Source organism: Sapajus apella, unplaced genomic scaffold (genome assembly GCF_009761245.1).
Source record: "Sapajus apella isolate SASKATOON/1434 unplaced genomic scaffold, GSC_monkey_1.0 scaffold64, whole genome shotgun sequence".
NCBI lineage: Eukaryota > Metazoa > Chordata > Mammalia > Primates > Cebidae > Sapajus > Sapajus apella.
The window spans coordinates 4,738,595-4,762,234 of NW_022437004.1; the positions used below are offsets into that span (position 1 = coordinate 4,738,595).

Below are 23,640 nucleotides of genomic sequence, written 5' to 3' on the forward strand. Positions count from 1 at the left end.
CATGAACATTTACAAATATGAAAGATAACAAAGAGAGGAGAAGAAAATATAGGACAAAAATATAGGACAAAAATAAGCTATTCCACCAATCTCCTCATATCAAACTCTTAACGGCTTCATATTGTGTCATTTAAAACAACCTACTTTTTAACACTTTTCCAACCGTGATCTTTCTATGAGGGGAACGGAAATACTTCCCAGTGGGGAGTGATGTCAGTTTTATGGTCAGCAAAACATATAAATAGAACCAATTGTTTCTCTATTTGGCAAAGATTTTTATATCTGAAATTAATTCCAGGCCCCAGAAATAGAACATTTCCTTTCATTTAAGAGAACTACCTTCTTTGAGTCACTTATAAAAAGTTAAAATTGGTTTCCAAGGGAGAGGGGTTTTTGGTAGAATACAATTTCTAAGGTCTCTGAGTTTTGATACAAGTGGGAGATACAGGATCTCCCCACTATTTTTCATACTATTTCTACTTTCTGCTCCAATCAGAAGCAACTCCAGTGACCTCTATATAAACTAAGTCCCTTTGCCTTTCAACTCACTTCAATGTAAAGAAAGCTATTTTTTCTACACTGAAGACTGACGTACACTCCTGCAACGTTTGAGCAGGTCAGCACTCCAATGGCTCGGGAAAGTATGCCATGGTGGACACGAGTCTGGAGGGACCCAAACTCCCAAGTTCTGGGCCCCGCTCTTCTAGCTCTGTGCTCTTTGTTGTGTTCATTTAACTTCTGAAAAATGCAGACAGCTTTAGTCACCTGCTGAAGTCAGAGGGTCAACACCTGAGTTTGTAAAATGGATGAAGATCTACTAGATGGAGGGAGAGGTGGGAAGAGCTCTCTGGAGGGGAAGTGGCACCGAGCCGTCAACCTATTTAATCTAGTCCTAGAAATGAAAATGATTGCTTTTTATACCCATGGATGCAAAAATTAAACATGATTACAAGTTTTTAGTGAAAGTATTCTAAATTTCCAAAGATGGACATGTGTCCATATGTCTCTGAGTTCATATTGTTCCATAATTAAAAAATAATAATCCACTTAAGAGAATGGTTTATGAAGCGCTTTGTAAAAGGAACTTTCCAGACTGATTGTTACAGGTAGTGAAGAGTCAGCCATGGAGACTAACCCTGGGAGTCTTCGGAAAGGAAAAAAAAGCACAGATTTTTATAAAAATTCTCCTCACGAAACATTATGTAGATGAGCTCTGGGTGGACAGCTTGGAAGTCCAGGTTCAAGTTCTGCCTCAATGCCAGTGAGGCAGGAATATTTTTGGGTCAGCATTTTCTTCCACATAAAACAATGAAATTGGCCTAGACAATTTCCAAGTTCTCCTTGTGTAGTAATTGGTGTTGCTTTCCCTTTCATTCTTACATGCTCTCCCTGGTGCCTCTGGCCCTTGCACTACAGATTGTCTTGAAAGTATAGCAATGAGTTCCCTTAGGTTACTTCTCTGAGCAAATAAATGTTGTTGATAAGACTTAAACCACTCCCACGGCTGTTTGTGAAGACTTTCAGGTCAGAACAGATACAAGAATGCAAGTCATTAACTTATCTCTTTAAATAAGTTACTACCTTTCCACTTAAGCCATACATGCCAATGGATCAACAAATTAATATTTTAAAATAGTAAAGGTGGAAAGGGAAAAAGAAAGCAGGGATAAAAAAAAGGACAGAGGAAAGGAAAAAACTATGAGCAAAAAGAGGAAAGGGGAAGGGAGAATGAGAGCAGAAGTCTCCTTATCAAAACTCAAAGTTTGGCAAATGTTCACTAACCAACTCATTCTTAGGAAAGCCCAGGAGGTTTTATTTCAAAATAACTGCATAAAGACTTACGTGGAGAAATTGGATTTGGTTCCTTCATACTTGGACCTTTTTCTGAAACAAAAACATAAATCACAATGTATTCCATGGAGAACCAAGATTTAAGCAAAGGGTCATCAAAATCTCGGCAGAAACTGACACTTTTCCATTTCTTAATAAATACTTTGAGAAAGCTCTGTCAACGATTCTCTTCAGATATCAAAAGTATAATGAGTTACCTGGAAATTTTACGTATTGTACTTTGTTAATAATCAATTATATAGGCTCTCTGATTTGAAGAAAATTTGAAGGCAAACACCTAAACTTGGGGAATTTGGGTCTGACAATTTGTGTGTGTGTTTGTGTATCTTTTTATTTACTTACAAAAAAATCAAATACCTTTAAATACCATGCTTTTCCAGTATAGTCTATAATATTATTCTGCTTTCAAAATATTCTTTCTTTTTTTTTTTTTTTTTTTTTGAGGGTCTCACTTTGTTGCTCAGGCTGGCGGGCACGGGGCCCTCAGCTCACTGCAGTCTCCGCCTCCCAGGCTCAAGAGATTCTTCCACTTTAGCCTCCTGAGTGGCTGGAGCTACAACCTTACGCCACCACACCAGCTGATTTTTATATTTTTTGTAAAGACAGGACTTTGTCCTGTTGCCCTGGCTGGTCTCTAACTCCTGGGATCAAGCAATCCACCTGCCTTGACCTCCCAAAATGCTGGGATTATAGGCATGAGCCACTGCACCCAGCATTCAAAATATTCTTTAAATATACACACTTTGTAAAAGTATCTTGGTTCTTCTATCCTTAATGCTATTATCCTATAGTTTAACTCCCCTTCACTGCTCATCAGGATTATCACAGAGGCCCCCTTGTCTCCACCACTACCCTCCCCCAAATTATTTCCTCCTCCACATTTGCCCCAGAGTGAAAGAAAATTCCAGAGCCCAGAGCTGATCATTTTATAACCCTGATTAAACCCCTTCACGACCCTCCTTCCTTTATAGGGGAAAAAATTCAAACTCTTCAACATGGCACACAAAGTTTTCCCTCCTTCCTCTACCCTCTCTCTCCAGCCTCCTTTCCTGACAGGGTCCTTCACCCATGATGGGCTCCCTAAACTTAGTAATTTAAGTTCCCCAAATTCTCTTTGCTGCTCCGTGCCATCATGCTTTGCAAGCTATCCCAAGACACCCTCCTCCCCAGACCTGCTTTGCTGGCATTTTCACTGAGGGACCTTTGCCTGAGTCTCCCACTGTTCCATATCCATCCCCGCAGAGCCAGTGTCTCCCATCCTTGTTCATTCCACCCCTCCTTTGTTACACATGTGCCACAATGCCTCCTAGTTTTAGTTCTCTCTCTCTCTTTAAATTTTCCTCTGAGGGCAAGGTCTAGTTCTCAGTCATCTGTATATCCCCAAGGACTCAGACTGGCACAGAATAGGTCTTCCAGAAATGTTTGGTGAAGGATGATTAAAATGTTGGTGTACTTTTTTCAAATGGAAGCCACAGAGGAAACCAGGAATTAGACAATGAATATGCTCATATGTGGTTCACACCAGTGCTACGAGGAAGGCAGGAAAAAATTTTGTATTACTGTTTTGGAAATGAGCAGCCTGAGACTATGATATCATGTGACCAGAGCCCAAGGTCACAGCTGGAAAGCATCAGGGCAGAGGTTGAACCAGAATTCCAAAGTTCTGCCTAGTAGGCTAAACGACTGGTGAGCGTAGCTCTGTCGTTAGCTGGGGAAGCACTGATGAAATAACTATTTGTGCACAGCTCCCCATTGTCTTCAGCAGTGAGGCTGAGACCAGCAGTTGGGATATTATAATCCACTGCTCATTTCTGTATTTTGTCCCATGAACTAAGAATGAATTTTATATTTTGAAATGATTTTTTAAAAATCAAAAAAGGGCTGGGCATGATGGCTCATGCCTGTAATCCTAGCACTTTGGGAGGCTGCAGCGGGCAGATCACAAGGTTAAGAGATCAAGACCATCCTGGCCAACATGGTGACACCTCGTCTAAAAATACAAAAATTAGCTGGGCATGGTGGTGTGCGCCTGTAGTCCCACCTCCTTGGGAGACTGAGGCAGGAGAATCTCTTGAACTGGGAGGTGGGGGTTGCAGTGAGCCAAGATGCACCACCACACTCCAGCCTGGCGACAGAGCGAGACCCCATCAAAAAAAAAAAAAAAAAAAAAAATCCAAAAAGGATATTTTATGACGTGAAAATTATATGAAATTCAAATTGACTCCATAAATGAAGTTTTATATGGATGCAGCCATGCTTATTCATTTACATACTGTCTATGGCTGCTTTCATGCTATAACAGCAGCGTTGAGTTACTGAGACAGGGATTATATGAGCCACAAATAAAAAGTAATCACTATGTGGTCCCTTATGGAAAAAGTGTGCTGAGTCCTGATACAGACCTTGACCTTAACTCTTTGGAGTTTAAAAGTGATACATGTTTAGCACCTCTCTTTTTATCTCCATTTTCATTCACTACAGAAGGAACACATATCTTGTGTCTGAATTCACAGTGAAGCAAAAAAGAACTTGGGAAAATATGACCCAAACAAGCGGCATTTGAACTGATGTCTATAGAAGCTAGACAGGGTCAAATAAAACAGAATTGAAAATTCTCAGGATTAACCATCTCCAATGGGTGAGTCAACATTCTGGCCACGTGAGTTATCAATGTCCGGCTCTAGGGAAGGAATGTTACCGGATGAATCAGAGACACCACAATTAAATGGTGCCCCCTGGAGTTGTGCAACATAGTGGCCCTGGGATGAGGATATGTGCAATTACTGAGAAAATAAAAATGATTGTATGTTTTTAAGAAAATCTAATTCAATATGCAGAACACACACTAATTGTGCTAACTACAGAATGCACTCTCCTGGGAGCTGGGTCCCATCAGCCACACTGGCAGTAACAACAGTGATGCCTTACATTTGTGCATTTGTATGGTGTTTTGCAATAGATAAAAAGCCTTCACTTACATTGTCTCATTTTAAACTCCCAAGAACTCTATGAAGGAAGAGTATCTAGCCACAAACTTCTCCTACTTTCAAGTAGTATTTGATTCCCTGAACTAAGTCCAAAGGCATTTAAAGGTTGCTACAGTATGCATCATGTAAGAAATATACACACTTCTGGGAATAATTCCATCCAATCAACCAACCACCCCTGGTTAAACTTTCTCACTCAGAATCCCCCAGTGGTTGAAAAATTATGGTTCTCTTCTAAGGAGGCTCACACGTAAGAGTTTAGGTTTTACAGCAAGGCCTGTGTGATGGATGGCATTGTTTTAAAATTCTTAATGGATTTCTGTTATGATCTAATCCTTTACCCCCACCCCAAATAGGGGCCTTTTCACAGAGCTAAACAGAAACAGTTGTTGTTCATTTCCCCTGGGTGGAGTCCCTTCGCGATTTCTGTGCATAGCAATAACAAGCACAGGCTGCAGAACTGAGGTTAAAGGATTCTATCCTCAAACTTTCCTCTTCCCAAATCCCTAAGAACCCCTGAGTACAATTAAAATGGCTTGATCTCCACCGGAACCCTATCATCGAGTTGGCATGCTGAGAGGAAAAGAGTGGATGTAACAATATTTACTTTTGGTTTAAGGATAAGATTGTAAGAAAGGAATCTTAGCTATTGCTGTAAAGAAAAGTATAACAATAAAGATTTCTTTACAGAAAGGACAAACTATAATCAACGCTCTGAATTAAATCTTTTCATATACCCTGAGCCAATTTTGGGTTTACCTCTAGAACCAAAATTTCCCTCCTCAGATTGTTCGGCACGGTTTTCATAAACGGGATATTTCTGGGGTTATGCATGAGTAACTGACCACAGCTTTTGGCCTTTAGTGCTCAATTTGGTACTAGACACCATAGAACAAAGTGAGCCTGCAGTGAAACAAGGCGTCCAACTGGTACCCACATCTACTGGCATTTGGCAAAGGGAAGAATGGGGAGAGGAAGATTCCTCCTGGAGACTCGGGAGGTCTTTGTGCAGTCACCATTTAAGAAAGAGTTTTTACTAACTTGACGTCACTGTAACTGAATCCTTTCTCTGGGTTCTTTCAATATTTATGGGATTCAATGCAACTACCTGTCACTTATCTGTATCCTGCCACTAGACCAGTGTGTCTCACATGATAGGTGATTTTTATTCCAGGGGACATCTGGAAACATCTAGAGACATTTTGGTTGGTTACAACTGGGCTGGTGGTGGGAGGGTGTTGCTACTAGCATATGGCGGGTAGAGATGAGGGGTGCTGCTCAGTATCCTAAAACACACAGGCAGCCCCAGCTACAAAGGGTATTCCAGCCCAAACGCTGATTGTACCAGGATTGAGAAGCTCTACACTAGGCTGTAAAGGCCTTAAAGACAGGATCAGTTGTCCACTATATACCTACCATATATTAGGTACTCGATAAACAGTTTTTGGAAGAAATAACCATACATATCATGTATATTTTATTCTTGGGTGCTTTCCCAGCAATGCAACCTCCACACCATTTTCAGAGTAGTCTTCCTAAATGACCTAATCATCAGTTTCCTACTTGAGATCTTTTGATGGGTCTTAACATACTGGAATATTTATGGATGAAATTAAATGTCTGAGTTTCCTTCAAAACAATTCAGTGGATGACAAAGTTATAAAACCAGATTCCCCATAAATTGGCAATTGTTGAGACCTATTCTATCTTCATATATATTTGAAATTTTTCAAAATAAAAAGGTTTTTAAAATGTAAAACACAGGCCAGGTGTGGTGGTTCACACCTGTAATCCCAGCAGTTTGGGAGGCAGAGGCAGGCAGATCACCTGAGGTTATGAGTTTGAGACAAGCCTGGCCAACACAGTGAAACGCTGTCTCTGTTAAAAATACAAAAATTAGCTGGGTGTGGTGGCAGGCGCCTGTAATCCCAGCTACTCGGGAGGCTGAGGCAGGAGAATCACTTGAACCCGGGAGGCAGAGGTTCCAATGAACCAAGATTGCGCCACTGCACTCTAGCCTGGGTGACAGAGTGAAACTCCAACTCAAAACAAACTAACTAAATAAATAAAATGTAAAATACACGGTGTTAAAAGAAATCCCTATGATATCCCTTCTTCCCTTCTTGGATGGAGACTGAACGCCCTAGTCTGTCAATTAAGCATTTCTCCATCTTTCCACTCAGTTTCCCCTCACCTCGACCTCAGCTTGAGGACAAAACCTGGCTGGTCCTTTAGAGTATTTTTATTCTGGAAAGATCAAATGTGTTCCAAAAAGCAATGCCTCTCTTGGATCAGCTTCCAACTGACGTTCACAACTTTCCCTTCCTCAACCCTCCCTTCCCAAAAAAACCTCTAGTTTGGCTGAGAGGTTGAGAGGAAGGAGAGGAAATTAACATTTACTGAGTATCCAAGACATGCAGGCATTTTTATTTTTTAAAGTTAGGTAGTGAAAATATGGAGAAAATTCAGTATCTCAAATATTTAACTTGCTAAGAATTAAATACAGCTATAGGTATGTAAATCATGGCAAATTTTGGAATGGTATTTATTGCTCCTTCTGTCCAAGTCCACGCTTTCCTGTGTGTGTGCACTGTTTCATAGAAATGGTCACTCCTCCCTTTCACCATTTAAAAAAATATCATCTCTGGTGTGGTGTAATCATTTTTACTGTATAAGCCCAAGTGCTCTCAAATGTTGTAAAAAGTGGTCACAGAATCCAAGGCAAACGGCACTAATATGCCTATACTTCAAAATTTCAGAAAATTGGGTAGGATGGCACTATCTCAACTATTTTAAATGTTTTGTCATAAATCATAATATGCATAAACCATTTATGTTTTCTGGGCTTTTTCTGTGAGTTACTACTGAAAATCACAGAACTTCTCCTGAACTTTAAAACTCTATTAAAACGGGTTACATGTTTCCCAACAAGTAACGTGGTGGGTTACATGAGTGAACAGACTTTTTTCCTAAAATTCTTCATCTTCCTTTCAGTTCATAATCATTAGGGTATTTGGGGTGTTACCTTGAATACTAATGTGGTATGGTATGAAAAGAGAAGTGGGACAGGAAGAGAGGTGTGAAGATAGATGCATCAACCCCCATCTGGAATAAGGCATAGGATTTAAGAGCACAGGCTCTGGAATCAAAGTGCCTGAATTTGAATCCCAGATCAACCATTTCTACGTTGTATGCCTTTGGCCAAGTTACCTCTATACAGAGGTGCTATGAGGATGAAACATAATAATCCATATAAAGCATTTAGCACAGAGCCCTGCACAAAGTAAATGCTCAACAAAGGTCAGATCGTCATCCTCATCTCCATCACTATCACCACCACCAGCTTTAAACTTTCATCTGTTGTTAAAAATTCAAATAGTAAAAGAATACCAACCTAACACTGATTCCCAAGGGACTTAGAGATCAAAAGTGGCAAACATGTGCCCAGGGAGGTTGCATTAAAAAGAGTAGGAATCCAGAATTATTTTTCTAGCCTTGATTGCCTACTTTCCTGTCCACAGAAGAAACACTGAAGTATGTCAGTGCTACTGGCAGTGGTGGCCATAGAGCAGTTCTCTGGCTATGAAGTTGACAACCAGAGCCTTTATCTGCTGTCCCAGAAAATCCAGGTGTTGAAAAATAAGATGAACCAAATGACGAGGGACAGTTGGAGCTTTCGCATGGCCTTCAAAGAGCACCTATGTAGTAAAAAACAGAGTGAAGTGTCCATTGGTTGGGAAATTTAACCCCAAAAGTAAATTCCAGTAAGTGATCTGCTCGCTCCCACAGATTCTACAATAAAAGGACATAGAGCTGTCTGGCAGGAAGAACACTCATGAGCTGTTATTATTCAAATAAACCAATGGGATTAGGCAAATGGTCCAGTCTCTTTTCAAATGGCTATTTCAATTCACTGTGAGGCAGAAGGCACAGACTCCAATGGTCTGCACTGAGGAGAAATGATTTTAGAGTCAAAAGAAAATAAATATAAAAGGTGAGAGGAGTCACACACAGCTGAAAAGTGCCAGAAAAGTACCCCAGTCAGTGCAAAGTTAGAAAGCAAATTTGCATACAGCCCCTGGGAAGCTGGCCTACAGTTTAACCTCCTCAATTTGTTTAACAAACCTAAGTAATAAACTTTCTTCACCCACCTGCTTCTCAACTAAAATCTAGTGTCAATTAGAAAAATCTCATAAAATTACTTTGATATTTGGTAAAATTTTCCTCTTGAAATTTTATATAAGAAAACATTGAACTTTCAGTATAATTATACTAAGCTTAAATAAAAGTAATTACCTAATTTGCAAGAGAAATTACTTAGAAAAATACCACAGGCTCAAAAGAATGGATGAATTGCTGGAAGTTATACTGCTCCAATATTAATGTCTAATTATTGTCTGGCATGGGAAAAAGCAAGCCGCTGCCTTCAATTACTAGCAGAATTACCTTTCTCAAAATAGTTACGAGTAGCAGATGGAATCTGAGGTAGCTGCTCTTATTGTTAAATTGCCAGAGACGTTTGAACCAGAGCGACTCTACCTTGAATAAGGCTGGGTAAAATGAGGCTGAGACCTACTGGGCTGCATTTCCAGGAGCTTAGGCATTCTCAGTCACAGGATGGGAGAGGAGGTCACAAGATACAGGTCATAAAGACCCTGCTGATAAAGCAGATTGCAGTAAAGAAGCCGGCTGAAGCTGGCCAAAACCCATCAAAACCAAGATGGCAATGACAGTGACCTCTGGTTGTCCTCATTGCCCATTATATACTAATTATAATATGTTAGCAAGCTAAAAGGCACTCCCATCAGCACCATGACAGTTTACAAATGCTATAGCAAAGCCTAGAGGTTACCCTATATGGTCTAAAAAGGGGAGGAACCCTAGTTCCGAGAATTGCCTGCCCCTGTCCAGGAAAACTCATGAATTATCCACTCCTTGTTTAGCATATGATCAAGAAATAAGCATAAAAATAGCCAACCAGCAGCCTCTGGGGCTGCTCTATGAAACAGCCATTCTTTTGTTTTGTTACTTCTCTAATAAACTTGCTTCCACTTTACTCTGTGGACTTGTCATTCTTTCTTGGGCAAAATCCAGTAACCCTCTCTTGGGGTCTGAATTGGGACCCCTTTCTGGTAACAGAACCAGTTTCATAGTACAAAACAGAGCCAGCTGCTCCCAATCGTGATGACTCTGCAACACAACTTGTTCTTATTTCTTTCTCCAGAACCCAATAAAAAGGAACTCCTTGGACAATCCCTTTATATAAAGACTGGGTCTGTTATAACTTTCAAATGGTTGAAAACCAATCAGTAATAGTAAAACAAACAACAAAAATGTTGCCGAGGAACATCTCATGTACCTTTCACACCAACTTTAGTACAGCCAGGAAAATGAATTAAAGGTTATTTCGCTTCTTCAAACAGTGTAGTTTGAGCATTTCAACTGAAACGACCTTTTCGAAGTCACCTGGTCCAAACCTCTCCTTTCCAGATAAAGAAAATGAAACCCAAAGAGGTGATGGTAGGGAGAGCTCTCCGAGGTCCCACAGCCAGTTAGCAGAGACAGCTAAACGCAGTGCCTAGGCTCCCAGCTCCAATCCGGTGTGCCCGCCACCTATACTCTTCTGCCGTTTTGAGGGAGCACATTCATTCATAGCGCCACCACCAGATATCACAATTGGAATGGCACGACTGTTTTCACAAAGGTTAGGGAACCAAGTAAGACACTAGACAGTACCCGCATGCCTCTCTTCTGGTAGGTCCCACCCACTCCAGGGTCACCCCTGCTGCCTAGTCTTGCCAAATTTCAATCCAACAAGCTCAGATCAGGAATGCCATCCGAGGGCCACCACAAACCCTAGATCTGGTGTCAGCAGCACCCAGCAGATCTTCCAGCTAATGCGCAGCAACTGCAGCCAAGAAGAGTACTGGCCTTTGTCAAGGCCCTTGGTGCCCAGGCTCCTCTGTGCCCCTCAGAGTGGCGAGAGGCAGCCTGTAGCTCTAACCCTGAAAGATCTAACCTTGCTTGGAATCCACTTTCACTCTCCCAGCCTTCCTTCGGTTTGACACCCTTAGATATCAATGCTTCTAGATGGTGACAACTGTAACTGCCTAGATACCCCATGTGACATTTGGTTTCATCCCTCAGATGTTGACAGCTGCCTGGTGTGTCCTTGCTTGTTCATACCCCTTGGAGCTGTGATGCGGATCCTTGTCAGATGCTCTTCTCACCGCCCACGGGACCTCATATCCACTCCTAACATTTGTTAGGGCCCAGCTCTGCCTCTCTGCTGCTCTGGCTGGCCTGGCCCATCCCAGGCCTGGCTCTGCACTGCCTGTCCTCTCAGGTACTGATGCCACACCCCTTAGGGCACATCCTTCCTTTTTCCCCAGAAGTACAGATTGCTCAATGTTCCTGCATGTGGAGAAAGAGGCATGCTTGGCTTCCAGCAACAAATGTGATTGTGCAAAATCCTGAAAACTGAATTATAAGATGCATTTGGGCAGTGGTTCTCATTTGTTAAACCTAAGATGAATAATGTTCACATATTCTCAAAGGCATCTGCAATTTTGATAAAGCAATACAATAGGTTATAGCCAGCATAACCTTTAGTAGTATATCACGGAAAGATCAACTGTGGGTTGTGTGCAATTCCCAGGGCATGGGACTAACTCGAACCCTTTTTTGCACACTCAAGGAAGCATATTTGAATGCAAGGGGGAGTGACCTTATGACAGGGACAACCTAGACCTGATTTTTTACAGAGGAAATCATTTTCAAATATATTACTTACAACTAAGCCATAACAGCTGTAAGAGAACCAGCTGAAGAAAAGACTCTTTGGGCAAAGAATCATCTTCTAAAGTAACTAACTGGCCCTTTAGTTATCTTGTAAATAAAACTGAACTTTGATTTACAGTATTGGGTCTTCTTAACGAGCAGCATGTAGGCCCCATGCTTTGATCATGCCTCCCGAAGCTCACCTTTAGGTCCTATTTCGTGGTGGATCACTGCAAGGGGCTTGGTGAACGTCTTCTTATTCTGCATCATGGCCCAGATTATCGAGGCATCCAGTGAGGTGCAGGCTTCCTCAGGAGGCACGCACTGCAGGGAGGCAGAGCAAAGCACAGAGTCAGGGGCCGCTCAAAAGTGCCTTCACCAGCTTGACCTGCACAGCTGTCCTGTGGCCTTTTATGAGACAGCACACGGCCATTCACTACAGAAAAGCAGGAGAGGTGGGTGTTTTTCAGAGAATACCTAATAACCTGGGAGATATCACAGAAGGCCCAGTGGATTTCTGGTTGTACCTGAAGATGCAAATATCACTGGATAGCTTCTCAATATTGTCCTCCCCCTCCCCTTCTTCCCACAAAACTAAACATTTTACTGTTATTGACTTTGAAAAATAGAGAAATTATATGCTTAGTGTTGGTCCTCACCAAGCTGGCTTCATTCACATGGTTCAGGTTTGTGATTTGTGATTGTGGGAAACTCCCTGTAAAGATGCTCCTCCACTTATGATGAAATTACATCTTGACAAATCCATTGTAAACTAAAAATATCACTAAGTTGAAAATGCATTTAATATACCTAAACTACTGAGCAACATAGCTTAGCCCAGCCTACTTTAAACATGTTCAGAACACTTACAATAAACTACAGTTGGGTAAAATCATGTAACACAAAGCCTCCTATTTCATAACAAAGTGTTGAACAGCTCACATAATTTACTGAATGCTCAGAGTGGAAAACAAAATGGTTGCATGGGGGCTGTCTATAATACATTATAAAGGTTACAGATTTTACATTTTTGCCCAAAAAGATAATCATGTTGTTTCATTTTTAATCCTGGTATAGACTCTTGCAAAACTGAACTTTCCAGAGTCATCTGCTTTTAATGTTTCAAAACGCAGGTCCTTGGAAGTTGTGCCCAGGTTGTGGAGGCCATGAGATCAGCTGCTTCTAACTCTAACTATTTCAAGGCCTCAAACCTATTAATAAGCATACCCAGGCCCACAACATCTGTTTTGAAAAAATATGATCACACTCCATACATTTTTTCTTTAAAATAACTTTGGTTTCTTGTCTATGCTTATCAATCGGTATAATTCTTTTTTATTTTTCTCGAGACAGGGTCTTGCTGTGTCACCCAGGCTGGAGTGCAGTGGTACAATCATGGCTCACTGCAGCCTTGGTCTCATGGGCTCCAGTCATACTCCTCTCTCAGCATCCCCAGTAGCTGGGACTATAGGTGTGTGCCACTACACCCAGCTAATGCACATATATACACACACACATATAGACAGGGGTCTCACCAAGTTGACCAGGCTGGTCTTGAACTCCCAGGCTCAAGCAATCTGCCCACCTTGGCCTCCCAAAGTACTAGGATGACAGGCATGAGCCACCCACGCCCGGCCTAATAGGTATAACTGTAATGTGAATGACAGCTTCTGTGGTAAGAAGACATACTAATCCATCAATCATTTCAAAAGTCTGTAGCAGGCCAAAAAGCTAACTGAGTTCCATCTTTTCCAAACACAAAAGAGCAAAGGCTTTATGCTTTACCATCATTGCTGCTCTGAGCAACATGCCAGTCAGACACTTACTACAAGACAGCCCTCACCATCCCACCCCTACCCTCTCAAAGAGAGAAAAGCCTTTAACAAGAGCCCTCTTGTAAAGAAAAAACAAATTTTCTGTGGAGAGGCATGATGATTGAAAAGATTTGCATTTTGCTTTCCTGTTTTAGTTTACTGTTTCCTTCCTATTAGCTCTTCAGTTAAGCAAGAGTCGATGATTCTACATTTAACTCAGTGGTGGGTGACCCTGGGCAAGACAGTCTACTCTCTGGGTCTCAGTTTCATCAGCAAAGGACAGGGTTGGTCTCAACAATCTCCGAGACCTCTTCCTAGAAGACACTTCGGCTCCATTGTCGCAGAAAGCATTCAGAATAGAAATGTGGAAGTATTACCTATAAGCAGCAAGCTTATAGGTAATATTGTAAGTGGTAAAAGCTCATCCAAGCCTCTGCTGGATAAAGAGGGGGCTGTCATTTGCTGTCCTGTTTGCTCCTCTACCCAGGAGGGAAGCCAGGTATTATTATAAGGGTTTTATAAATGAGGAAATACAGGTTCCTTCTCAGTCCCAGGCTCTTTCTATGGTATCGTACCTTGGGGGTAAAGGACGACTTAAAGTTTAGGGTTATAACCCATCATGCCATTCCCTGAGGCTTAGAACTCTCCTCAAGAGTGTTCTGGAAGAAAATTTTAGGATTAATTTCCCCAGATTAACACACATGAAGCTGGGCTCATGTGTTCCAGGCCAGCCTCAGACAGAAGTAACAGCCAAAGCCACAGCAAAGATCCCTGGTAATTGCTAGGCCTCCCTTCCAAGACCTCTAACCTTTAAACGTTATCCTTCTGCCCACAGGAAGCAGCTGGCCCCACAGCCACACATGAAGTTCCCCACAGCTCTCTACCACTGTCCACTAAGTCCCAACCTTGATGGTGAATGCCCACAAGGCTAAGGCATTAATACTGCCAAAAAGCAAACTGAGGAATACAGTCTAAATCACTGTATATGTGCTCCCTAGCGATTATGATCATATCTGCTGTATTTTCATATGCAAACAAAATTGTCTTGGGTGTTATCAGAGAAATGGATGCCCAGGGAATATAATGACGCAAGGGATTCAGATCAATCATGATCTATTTGTAAATGATAGCTTCTCCTCCCACCTTCATACCTAAGACTTACAACCTGTGAATTATATAAGAAAATTCCATACATATATTATTAATAATACTGCTTGATTCTTAGCCTTTTAGGCATTGATTGATATGTGACTATGAAAGAATTGGAAGTCAGTTTACACTGTGTGAGACGGCCACAGAATAAATGGACATATGAAATTGTATGTAATTATGGCAGATCACGGAAACAAAACTACAGGCAGAAGATACCTTTCATATACGATGCTAGCCTACTGAGTATCATAATTAACCTTGCAGATCTCCCCTATTGCAGGCATTCCGCCAAGGTCAAATGGTTCTGCTTTTTGTTATGGCAAAAGAACATTCAATCTGGGGAGTGACAGAGGCAAGCATGATGAACTGATGTGAAACTGAGAAAAGCTAAAATATTCGTTAGTTTCCCCTAGAAGTCACCCTGAGACAACACACCCTTATAATTCACACAGAAAAGGTTAAAGAACAATTACAATGCCAGTCTCAGCAGGACCTGGAAAAATTAATTCTCACAGTGAATTTGTCCTTTCGGCTTGCTGTATTTTTGGCACTCCAAATTATCTGAAAAGCAAAGATAAAGCCAGACCTCTCCCTCCATGGAAAACAGTCTTGATTTATCACTTGTAGGTACTACTAAGCAGGATGCATGGAAAAAAGAAAATCATGCTGTCAGGATTTATTCTCTAAGACTCCATAAAACTCACAGGTTCCTGCTAATACTGACTTTGATACTTCAATTGGGCAGTTCCAAAACCAAAAACTTCAACCTGTAAGACCTTGGGAGTAAACTTTTCTGCCTCACCTAAAAATGCCAAAATAATAGTCCAAATGAATGAAGGCCCACAAACCTTAGGCAACTTCTGGGGGTGCTTCTCTGTCTTGGTACACAGCGTCAGCTCACACTGCAGAAAAAGCAGTGAGGTGTTGAAGACGCGCTTGAAGACAAAGCTGAATCGCTTCTTATCCATATCTGCTTGTGGGATAGGAAAGTGCACTCTCTTGGGACTGTAGAATTTCACAGATTCATCCTTAGGACAAATATTCTCAATAAGGGTGTAATGAGACATCCTATCAGGGTTCGAATATGGAGAGATAAAGCATGTTTGGATGGCAAATCCCAGTTCTTTTTCAGCCTTAGTAACAGACACCTATGAAAGAATAGAAAGATGAATTAGGAAATGAGTCAGCATCTCGCTTTCACTTTATGCACAAGGACCACAGGCCAACACAGCCCTTGAGAGGAGATGCTGCTTCATTTTCATAACATAGCCTTCTTTCTAATTACAAAAGTAACACACACTCATTGAAAGAAAAAGATATGTTCCATTTAAATTTGATATGGATGGTGACGGTGAATTCTTTCATTCAACTGTTAGTCCGGTACATTCAAATACAAGGCGAGTAAGTTTCTTCCACCTTTCATAAGTCCTCTGAGAGATAAAAGTAAAAACATTTTGCATTTAAAGTGGATTTTCCAAAGTAAATAAAGCTCCAATAGGCAAAGTCCCTAATGTTTTAATAGTATAACACTTATAAGCCAAGCTCTTTTTAAAAATTGATCAAAAAATCTTCTAAACTACAAGTCAGGGTAACTCTGATGAGAGTCCTGCTTCATCAGCGAGAAGGCAGAGCTGGCTCTGGCACTGAGTGTTGGCAACCGTGCAACGGGACGCATCATGGGCCTGGTAAAGTATCCCAGCTGCTCACAGATCCACCTCAGCCTTGCCAAGTATTCCCCCTTCACTCTATAAGCCCAGGGGTAGCTTAGGGGAAATCTAATCTGGAAATGTTTCCGACTCATTTATACCTCCCCTTTAGAAAACATCGTATGGGCTACATCCAAATTTTGTTAAGGTTCTTTTCTTTAGAAACAGGAAGTAATGTTTAGCCAAGTGTAAACAGAATTCAAACCTCAACTATCCTGAACTTAGCTAAAATCTCCAGGCAAGACTGGATTCTCCATTTGGTGACACGTGGATCACTACATGAACTGCCCCTCCCTGTTATGCTTCATTCTTTGACTAAATTAGGATCAAAATAAACTTAAACACTTGTAGAAACAGTTACTCCTTACCCACAAACCAATAGCCCCAGAATCCTTTCAAAAGACATGGAGATAGAAACAGACTTTCCACGCTGAGATACCCAGAGGGAAACCCCTGACATCACATGGGGCTTTGAATCCACAGCACTGTTGCAAAAGATTCCTACATGGCGGTGAACTGTAGGACACTCAACAATGAAGATGCTAATGAAGAGGATTCTGACAATGTCACCCTGTGGTGACATTCTATAAATACTAACACTTCAGTATTTTTGCAATATTTCTGAAAAACGAGATATTCTATCTTGAAAAGGTGGCAAATTACATACGTGCTATTACTAAAAAGTGCCCTTTAACATGAACTCAGAACCCACAATGCCAAAATGTGTAACAGAGGGACTGCAAATCTATTCTCTAATCTCAAAAGAAAGTATGTAGTGGCAAATATCTAAGGTATCCCAAAAGGGGATACCTTTGTAACAGAGGAAAAAAATATATATTATCAGCAAATCTTTTACTATTAGTAAAAGTTTTTACTTTTAGGCCAGAAATGAGTAGGAAAAGGACCATAGGCTTTGAAGTGAATGAGCTCATGGAAACCACATGCTCTCCTGCTCACGTGTTGGGCACTAAGACTCAGTTTCCTCACCTATAGAATGAGAATATGAATACCCACGAGATACCATAATTGTGAAAATTAGGAAAGTAACAGTTACATGCAGACAACACAGTTCCCAGAGAGTCAATAAATGCTACCTAGCAGTAGTAGCAGTATTCCAGATTTAAAATTTTTGCTTTTTGGCAATTGGGTTTGTAAATTCCCCCAGACAAACGAACCAAAAGAAAAATTGCCATTATGTGATCAACAGTCACCTGGAGATGACCAAAAAACAGGTGATAACACTGTTAACTTGGATTATGAAAGCGACTGTATGGTGTAGAGGGAACAGAGGATAAACTATGAGAAATATAGGTGATATATGAAAAGATATAAATGGGAAAACAAGAACAGAGAAAAAAAAACCTACCAATAACACATTTCCAGTAAGCCAGAGTTTGAAGGATGGGGGAAAACCCCCAAAATATCCAGGGTAAGGTATAGGAGGAAGATTGACCACTGATTAGCATACATCAGCAAAGCCAGGCATAGATTTGGAAAAGAACAATCTGCAGTTAGGCAGCACCCCTGAAACCCACAGCGCAACAGGGAGCTGTTGATAACTGCCCATGTGAACCACACAGCCAGAAAAGCAAGAGAAAAATAGCAGTCTTGGCTTAGGAAAAGCATGTAGAAAGCAGCATATGTTCTCCAATGGAGAAAGAAGGTGTACCCAAAGAAACAGAACTCTCAAAACGGGGAAGGGACAGAATCCACAGCGCCAGCAGGCTCTGTCCCAGAGTCAGTGCAAATGTGAGAGTTATTTGTCTTTCCAAAATAAAAACACATGCACCAAAGTCACTTTTAACATATGGAAGTATCCCACTTTGACCCTTGAAGCTTCTCATCCCTCCCACTATGAAGCTGAGCCTGCAGCTCAGCACCAAAACCAGCTCATTAGATGAGAACCTTTCCATAAGACCAACAGATGATATGCCCACTTGAAACACTAAGGTTGAAACATTAAAGGTTGTACCCAGGACACAAGAAACAACAGACTTCCTGGTGCCATAAGGACAGTTATCTTTTCTAGAATCCAATCTCTGAGCCTGGATGTTTGCATTGATAAGATGTTTTCTCCCCTTTCAAATGGCACTTTGAAGATAAATGATAGTCGTACCCAGTGAAGAACAGTCAAGAGCTCCGGAGCCAGGACACTGAATCTGAACTCCACTAGTACCAGCTGTGTGGCCTCAGACAAATTTGTGCTTCAATTTTCTCATCCATAAAATGAGGACATTATTAGCCTCCCTCATAAGATTGCTCTGAAGAGTTAATTAGCTGCTGCAATACTTACAACTATGTTTGGCACATAATAAATCTGCAGTAAATGTTAGATGTTGTTATTTCATTGTTACTACGACTGCCTCATATTTTGTAGTCACTCCAGATTTAGGCCATGCATGATTATTACCATTATATATAGGAAAGAGTTTTAATAAGTTTTTTATAGATACTTAGATAATGATCTAGAAAAAATTTTTCATGCGTTATTAGTAGCACACAGCATTTCACTTAAAAGTGAGTGCAATTTAAAAGATAACAAGTCGGTTTTGGCGGTGGCAGGGACCCACAGTGATCTGGCTGCCATGCTGGGGCTGGGGGACTGTGCAGGGAAAAAACAAGAGAAATAAAAGAGAACATATGAGGTGGCTTTGAAATATCCCACGGTTAACTCTGACATTGCAACTACAGAACTACTGTTCCAAAAATGCTAAAGACAAACCAAGGACCGGGCTTTACCAGTAGAATTCACACTTGCCATTTTTGTTTTTAACATTCATCTATAAAACACTGTCTTCACTTAACATAATGTATTAAATCCTGAAATTTCCTTCTTTGGTCAGAAATCAACCTGGAAGCGTTCTCTGAGCCAAGCCCTCATCAGACCTGGCGAAGGTCTGTGAGGTGCGACAGGAAGAGGTCTGTACAGGGTGTTTTAGCTGATGTCTAAGGAACTACAGCTCGGTGCTAACCTAAAAGCCCAAGGTGAACTTTCAGGTCTCACCTCAACATAAATGTGTCCATTCTCCATCACAGAGAAGACCCCCTGGGAGGGCACCAAAAAGAGGTCAGTGTTGTATAGCTCCATGTTGAAGGTGATGTTTCCATGGGGCTGTTCCTGGAAGCTGCTGGGGTTCCTCACCTGCTGCAGGCTGCAATTAAACTGGAAAAAACAACAGAGAAGATTAATGACAGTCACATGAAGGATGAAGGCCCTGTAGCTTTGTGAGCTTTGGCCTTTAACATTTGATTTTATTTTTGGAGAGTCCCTAGCGAAAGCCAACAAAATAGACAGCATTTTCCACAAACCACCTACTGATAACAAACACCTACCATCACAATTTCAGGTCGGGTGAACAGGGAAGCATCTCCTTCATCCACGTCTCCCGGAAATCCATTATCACCTGACTCCAGATCTTCATAACCATCTGGCCAGCCGCTACTGTCTCCAAGGGCTGCAGCCTGTATCACAATCTAAAAGGCAAAGAAAGCACGGCCAATGTTATGAAAACACCAAATGCATTTTCAAATTTTATCTTCAAAGTGATTCAGAATAAGGAGAAGCCCAATGCAAGTTCAAGTTAAAAGCTAAACTAATACTTGTATCTTTCCTTGTGAAAAATAAATATTTATGATATAACTATATTGAATAATTACAAATGGTTTCAAATCGTGGGAAAACACTAGATACTGGAACAAAGTCGAATGGAGGTGTCAAGAGGCTTGCCTATACTGTGAGAAGGGACTTCTCCTTAAGAGTCTTCATATTAAAAACTCTAAGAAGTACTAAGAGTTGGCTAATACAAGCAGCTTTGGTTACATAGATCCTTTAAGAGTTGTGGAAGGTTCTGAGTCGGCAGTGAAGGACCTAATGTTTACAATGGAGCTCATCTTCTCTTCAATGCTTTCCTTGTACCCCTCTAACTTTTGCTTATTTCTTCCCTAAGAAATCTTTCTGCATGATGCATGGATGCGGAAAAGAATATCATGTTTTATTCCAGGAATATTTTTTTTCTGCCCTTTTCAATATCCATCTAAAGATATATTCCAGGAATCTATCTTGACATAGGTTGAAATTATGATTCCTGGATTAGTGCTAAATAGGATGAGAAAATTCACCCAAGGGTCGTGACTCCATAAACAAAATCCTAATTTATCTTGCTTCATATGCTTGGATTCTGAACATGATACAAAACAGAAATATATAGTAAGTCTGAAAATTACTACAAACGATTATAATTGGTGTGAACAGCTAAAATAGTCCCTGAACGGAGAAGGATGGAATGATAATTTACAAAAAAACTGCCTTTCTCTAGGTACCAGGTCCTCCAAAGAAAGTACTGACACCAATTAAAGGAAGCATCTAGGATACTGCTAAACTCGAACATCATAATAAAGAAAAGACAATTATGTTAGAAAAAGGAACTTTAAGGGGTCATTACATGCCTTTCTCTCCTGAAGCAAATGACACTTTTTTTTTTTAACTTAACAGACATATTACTGTAGCCACTTGTTGGTATTAACTTGGACCCCAGTTTTAAAATGCCATAATCAAGCATTTCAGCAATATATGACACTCATTATATTTGCAGAAACTGGATAACTGAAAGAAAATTCACACTGTTAATGATCAGGAAGTCAAAGGTTAATAAATTAACTATTTGAGTAACAAAAGGAGATTAGCAGGGTCTAGCCTAGTCTAGAGGAAAGATTAGTGGATGAGAGGTCAGGAAGCTGGATTCAGTTGTCCTAGCTCTGCCATTAGCCTACCGCTAGAGTTTAAAAAAGCAAGTCTTTTTAGCTTCCTAGAGTTCAGTTTCCTCACCTGTGAAATGAAGAAGCTGAATAAGCTCATCTTAGGGTTCTTTGCTGCTCCAACATTCTAAGATTCTCTGAGGAACAATACACTTGGGCTCATGGGAAAGCCACTTCCCACTGGAACCACACTGACCAGAGCGCCTGATTGCTAGTCTCACTTCTCTGCATTGGGCCAAACTAGCAGCCTCAGCTCAGCATCCCATGTCAAACCTGGAGATGGCGCTAAGAAGACATCTGCCCACCCCAACCCACCCTGTGTCAGATGGGATCTCTGGGCCTTATTTTTACCATTAAAAGTAAAACCCAAAGTGCAAAATCAGCACTTTAAAGTTCTTTTGAAATTTCACATTTTAAATTCTTTTAATATTCACTGCCTAGTCTCTGTCTCCAAGAAAATGAGTTTAATCTGAAAAGATTTAGATTCAACTGAGAAGAAACATTTCTGGAAAGCGCAGGTTAGTTATTGCAATGGATTGTCATTGGGGGAAATCTAAATCGTTCTCCAAGTAACTTCAAAGGTAGGAGATTTTCTTCAATTTAGGGTCTTTCTTAGAGGTGGAGAGAGACTTAATAATTTCCTAAAGGTCCTTTTGTGGTTTAAAATTCTCTTTTTGGATTTTTATTCATGAAGGAGGGAGAAGTTCTTCTATTTCTGGACAAGACTCAAATGAGGCCAGAGAGACTTCACATCTGGTTACCCCAGCTCTGTAGAGGTTCTCATTCATACAGCCCAGGGCCTTGGATTTTATCCCCATCAGGGCCAGTAGAGCCTGGCCACTGAGAGGTCATAATCACCTTGCCAGTGCAGCCTTTGTCATCAGGAGACGGAAGCAAGGCTTAGAAAACAGGGCTTCCAACTCCCCAAGACTCACCAATAAAACAAATAAAACCGAAGAGTTCAGGGTCAAAGTACATCCATTTGGTTGAGAACTGACACTTGACTTTGTTCTGGCCTGGGGTACCCTCTTCATCTTCAAAGAAACGTTAAGACTAATTTTAAGACAGCAAACAGCCAGGCTCTGGCAAAGGGTAAAGCTTTGTTCTGGAAAATACTCACGGAGTTATAGTAGACCACACCATCAAGGGCTGACCACCGGGGCCGAGTACCGCAGCCATTCAGCGGAGACTCCAACACAAAGTGTGTGCCATTCATCTTGGCCTTGCAGGTAGGATCTAACAGGGTGACGTCCATCCCCGAGTAGCCACTGGCCTGAAACAACCAACACCAAAGACATAGTTGGGGGCCCACAGGCAGTTCTGCTGCACAATTGACACAAATGACAATTGCCTGGTCTTCAAAGGACAGGTGGTGAGAGGCATACATCGTGCTCCTTCCCCACATATCTCTTCCCAGCTGCTCACCTCTCAACTCCCAAGGATAATATCTGTTGGCCTTGGAAATTCAATAGCAAAATATTGACACACAAGGATCTGGGACCCCCTTGTCACTGAGAACAACAGGAACCCGGTGAGAATCACAGCCAAGGGGAAGTAGACCCATCCAACTGCAAAAACAGTATCATGCCTCCAGAGTTCAAAAGTGAAAGAGATAGGGAGAAATTACAGACACAGATTGGGGCCAGATGAGAAAGGAGGCGGCCTCTCTTCCCTCCTGTAATCAGCTGCACTGACCTGAAAAGAATCTTTTTCTACAGCCACGATCATCTTCTCACTGTCACATTTGACAGACAGGGCAATATCCACGCTCCCTTGCACCTCTTGTGGCTCTCTGAGACCAGGAAACAGCTGTATGCTGGGAATGACAGGGTCCCTTGGCCGAGGGAGCCCATCTTCTCCCTCTTCATTCCAGCCTCTCCTGGCAATATCCGGGAAAGGAAAGGGGAGGTCTCCGTTATGGCCTCCTGCTCCCCGGATGGGCGGGTTCTGCAGGGCAGGCAGGGCGCCAGGGCCCAGCAGGATCCGTAGCTCAGGAGGGATAGTGTGGACTTCTTCATCTCCCATCTCCTCTGCTGGTGACAGAAGAAGGCAAAACATCATCAGTGTTTGATGCCAGGCCTCCACCAACACGGTTAGAGGCAGAACAGGAGGAATTAGTATAGAATGGGCAGGTGTAAAATGATTCTTAATAAGCAATGTATAAAAGCCATTAGAAGCCGTGAAGCCAGAATTCTAGTCCTGGTGTTTTCTCGAACTAGCTCAGTGGCTTTGGACAGGGGGCTTGCTTCTCTGTGCCTCAAATTTGCTTTTCCAGTTTTTTAAATTAAGGGGTTGGAAATGATCAGTGGTTCTCAACTTTGGCTACACATGAAAATCACTTGGGAGCTTTAAAAAATATTCCTATGCCCGGCTTGTACCCAAATAATTGAAACTCAGACTCTCTGGGGTGGTATTCAATCATTAACATGTTTTAAGCTCCCCATGTGTAACTGCAGTGAGCACCTGTGGCTGAGAGCCAATGGAGTAGACAGTTTCTAAGGCTGTCCAGGCTAGAAAAATCTGTGACTTGAATAAGTTATATGGGGCAATATTATTCCATTCAAATGCCACTAAAAAACTTCCCTTGAATCAAGA

The 23,640-nt window shown here is 41.4% G+C and overlaps 1 protein-coding gene across 5 annotated transcripts in view; it reads right to left on the reverse strand.

Annotated features, from left to right (window-relative positions):
• The window catches only part of TGFBR3 (transforming growth factor beta receptor 3), a 220,378-nt gene that overhangs the window by 16,007 nt on the left and 180,731 nt on the right, over nt 1–23,640 (reverse strand). For 4 of the 5 annotated variants that reach the window (XM_032247871.1, XM_032247872.1, XM_032247874.1 and 1 more), the window contains 7 exons: nt 22,741–23,078; nt 22,166–22,318; nt 19,624–19,764; nt 19,295–19,453; nt 15,433–15,732; nt 11,822–11,942; nt 1,843–1,884 (listed from right to left, as the gene is read on the reverse strand). In XM_032247871.1, coding sequence (XP_032103762.1) covers nt 1,843–1,884; nt 11,822–11,942; nt 15,433–15,732; nt 19,295–19,453; nt 19,624–19,764; nt 22,166–22,318; nt 22,741–23,078 — 1,254 coding nt within the window. The remainder of the gene's footprint in view (nt 1–1,842; nt 1,885–11,821; nt 11,943–15,432; nt 15,733–19,294; nt 19,454–19,623; nt 19,765–22,165; nt 22,319–22,740; nt 23,079–23,640) is intronic. The other variant, XM_032247873.1, reaches the window with a different exon arrangement.